Source organism: Arachis ipaensis, chromosome B03 (assembly GCF_000816755.2).
Source record: "Arachis ipaensis cultivar K30076 chromosome B03, Araip1.1, whole genome shotgun sequence".
In the NCBI taxonomy this organism is placed as follows: domain Eukaryota; kingdom Viridiplantae; phylum Streptophyta; class Magnoliopsida; order Fabales; family Fabaceae; genus Arachis; species Arachis ipaensis.
Window position 1 is genome coordinate 49,808,557 of NC_029787.2, and position 3,640 is coordinate 49,812,196.

A 3,640-nucleotide genomic window follows, 5' to 3' on the forward strand; every position below is an offset into this window, starting at 1 on the left:
TTGGTTATTTTCACTTCCAGTACATATAGGAATGTTGTGGCTTATAGTTTCAACAATTTGATGCTTAATAGGCTCAAGATTGTTATGAGCTTTCAGCCGAGTATGAAGGGAAGCATAATAATTGAGAAGTTGGAGGAACTTGGGAATATGTTTTAGTGTTGGCCTTTGAATGACTTAAATGGTTACATAACGTATGTCAATTGAATGACTTACAGTTTATCTTTGATAAACTATTTAATTAAAGACCATGCCATCCAATTCCCTATAAAATAACGCATAAATTATATTGGCGGTCATCCTCATTTGAATTAATGATATACCAAAGTTATGCTCACTATAAATCTAATATACCAAAAGTATCCCCACCTTTGTTTTTTCCCTTCTGTTTCTAACACTTTCTCTTCCTCTTTCTGTGCGCTCAAATTGTTGAATCAATTCAGCATTTCTTTGACACTGAAATAACGAAGAAACAAATGAAGATGAAGACCAAAACACCATTGAAGCAGCTCAAGCTTGCTGTTCCTGCTCAAGAAACACCCATCACTTCATTCCTGTAATTATATTCTCTCTATCTTCTCTATTAACACTCACCCATGTCTTCTTAGCTTCACCACTTAAATTCGCATGTAAAGTTGCCGTCGTTAGCTTTATGTCACTCTTTATGCTTTGTTGTTGCTAGCTACCAAAATATACTAGTTTAGCACGTGGGTTAGTTTGACAACAATTCCAACATGCAGTATCTTAGATTACTTGTTTTTTTCATGTTTTAAGCTCGGGGAATTGTCTTTATATGAGAAGAAAACTTTCTTTATATCAGGACTGCAAGTGGCACATTCCATGATGGAGATCTGCTGTTAAATCAGAAAGGACTGCGTCTCATCTCTGAAGAGAAAGAATCAAGGGTAGCTCTTATTTCTTCCACATTCCCATTTGTTGTTTCTACTTTCTAATCTAATATATATATATATACTATTTTCAATTTTGCATAAATTTTGCCTAATGAGTTGAATTTCAAAGCCAGCTTCCATTGCTTTATTAGGATCTAGAAACTACATTGCTTATCTTCAATCAGTTATGGTGTTCAGTTTTGATTACTTGGTTGCAATTTTCTCTACTAGTTTCCTCACAATGTACATTGCACTATCGTTTGCAGCAATTATTGTTAGTTTCAATTTTGATGACTTTGATTCAATTTCATTTTCCTTGTAGCATCTAATCTTAGACTTGTAATTTTCCTGTTTGGACAGCCTTCTGATGGTAAGGAACTGGAATTCGATTTCTCCCTTGATGACCTTGAGACCATCAAAGTGATTGGAAAAGGTAGTGGTGGCGTAGTACAACTTGTTCAACATAAGTGGGTTGGAAGATTGTTTGCTCTGAAGGCGAGTACATGCTGCACTTAATAACCTTATTTGAATTGCGTCTGGTTTTTATTTGACACATTATTTTAAGGTCAACATAGTTTCCTTAAAGTTCCTTTCTAAAACAAATGGATTCATGACATGAAAATTTTGAAACAAGTGCAATGCTTATTTCAGAAGTTTGTTTCACATGTTCATCTTAATACGGCAGCTATCTAAAAGATCAGGTTTGAGATCATCAGCTAATTAGATTGGAGCCTTGACATGATGCAGACAGCAACCTTAGTATGAAACTGTGTCTTTTATGCTGCAATTCTTTTCAGAAGTACTTTCTAGATCAGCCTTTTCTGCTTCTTCCTAAAATTTGATCTATATTATTTGTTTGTTGTCTATGTTTTTAGCTATTTCAATAACACAGTTTAAAATTGTGATCTTGCGCTGCTGTAAGGGATTACATTTTAAAGTAAAGCATACTGAATTTAAAAATTGTTTTTCAAGTCTCAACCCTGTACATTTTGCTTCTGTCCTTCATTGCAGGTCATTCAGATGAACATACAAGAGGAGATTCGAAAACAGATTGTTCAGGAACTGAAAATAAACCAAGCTTCACAATGTCCACATGTTGTGGTTTGTTACCACTCATTCTACCATAACGGAGTTATATCGCTTGTCTTAGAATACATGGATCGCGGTTCTCTGGCAGATGTAGTCAGACAAGTTAAAACAATTCTGGAACCATATCTTGCCGTGGTTTGTAAGCAGGTATGGTAGACCATAATTCTTTCAGTCTTTCTTGTTGAAATTGCCACATTCTAGTCCTGTCAACAATTGAGGCTCATTTACTGTTCCCTGGTTAATTATTTATGAGCCATGTCCATATTACAGGTGTTACAAGGTCTTGTTTACTTGCATAATGAGAGACATGTGATACATAGGGACATCAAACCATCCAACCTATTAGTCAATCACAAAGGGGAGGTGAAGATTACTGATTTTGGCGTTAGTGCTATGTTGGCAAGCTCAATGGGCCAAAGAGATACATTTGTCGGAACTTACAACTACATGTCGGTATGTGCCTTTTTTTTTTTTTGGCTCTATGTTACCAGAATATACTTCGTATCTACAATCAAATTCATCATAATCAATAGACTGATTTGTTGGCTTCCTCTTTTAGCCAGAAAGAATTAGTGGGAGCACTTATGATTGTAGCAGTGATATCTGGAGTTTGGGCTTGGTAGTACTTGAGTGCGCCATAGGAAGGTTTCCTTACATACAATCCGAGGATCAGCAATGCTCCCCTAGTTTCTATGAGCTTCTGGAAGCAATTGTCGAAAGGCCTCCACCTTCGGCTCCGGCAGATCAATTCTCTCCAGAGTTCTGTTCATTTGTATCATCCTGGTAATTGTTATTTTGTTTCACTCTCTGTGTCCCTACCAGGAAAACTGAAATCAGTAACTATTTCAAGTGGTCATTTTGATCCATTTGTTAGTTTAATCCGGTATCACCAAAATTGTTGTAAATTCTGAACAAACTGTCTTGTTTCAATTCTAAGTTCAATTTGGCTTAATGCAGCATCCAAAAAGATCCACGGGATAGATTGACATCCTTGGAGCTTCTGGTTAGCAACCTAACGCTGTTTTCTTTTACTTATGAAATGTTATATCTTATTAAAATTCTTAAATGCTGATTCTACTAATCTTATTGTGTGTTTACAGGACCATCCTTTCATAAAAAAGTTTGAAGATAAAGATCTTGATCTTGGAATTTTAGTAGGTAGCTTGGAACCCCCTGTAAATTTTGCTAGATAAAGATCTTAAAATGCAATGTGTAAAATTTGTACTTGACCAATCATAACTCTTGAAACAGTTCATGAAAACTTCTCGTCCGTGATGCTACAATAGAAATATATATCCGTGTCAGTTTTGAGATTGTTAACTTCAATTATAATTTCATTAAACTTATTTGTGTAATAGATGTTTGCATTCAATAGCTTCACCATTTTGGTAGTTTATTCTTTCATCATTAAAATTCCTACATCCTTGAACCAACTTGAGATACTAAAATAAATATATTGTGTTTTGACGTTGAGACTTGAGAAGTTATATTTGTATTACGATTTACGAGTGTTTCATCTTCAAGGTGGATTCTGTGGTGCCTTCTAAAGAACAGTAGCACCGCAAAATTAACGTCATCTAATAAAGGCTAATTGTGCCTTCAAATTTCTAAAGAGTAGTGGTACCATATAGCTAATATGATATAATAGCTAAGATCTCATAATG

The 3,640-nt window shown here is 35.1% G+C and overlaps 1 protein-coding gene across 2 annotated transcripts in view; it reads left to right on the forward strand.

Moving 5' to 3' along the window:
• Nucleotides 1–3,359, forward strand: part of LOC107630442 (mitogen-activated protein kinase kinase 6) — a 4,345-nt gene extending 986 nt beyond the window's left edge. For both annotated transcript variants that reach the window (XM_016333564.2, XM_016333565.2), the window contains exons 2-9: nt 441–553; nt 818–902; nt 1,248–1,382; nt 1,899–2,123; nt 2,247–2,429; nt 2,536–2,759; nt 2,934–2,979; nt 3,077–3,359. In XM_016333564.2, coding sequence (XP_016189050.1) covers nt 474–553; nt 818–902; nt 1,248–1,382; nt 1,899–2,123; nt 2,247–2,429; nt 2,536–2,759; nt 2,934–2,979; nt 3,077–3,169 — 1,071 coding nt within the window. In that variant the 5' untranslated portion in view covers nt 441–473 and the 3' untranslated portion in view covers nt 3,170–3,359. The remainder of the gene's footprint in view (nt 1–440; nt 554–817; nt 903–1,247; nt 1,383–1,898; nt 2,124–2,246; nt 2,430–2,535; nt 2,760–2,933; nt 2,980–3,076) is intronic.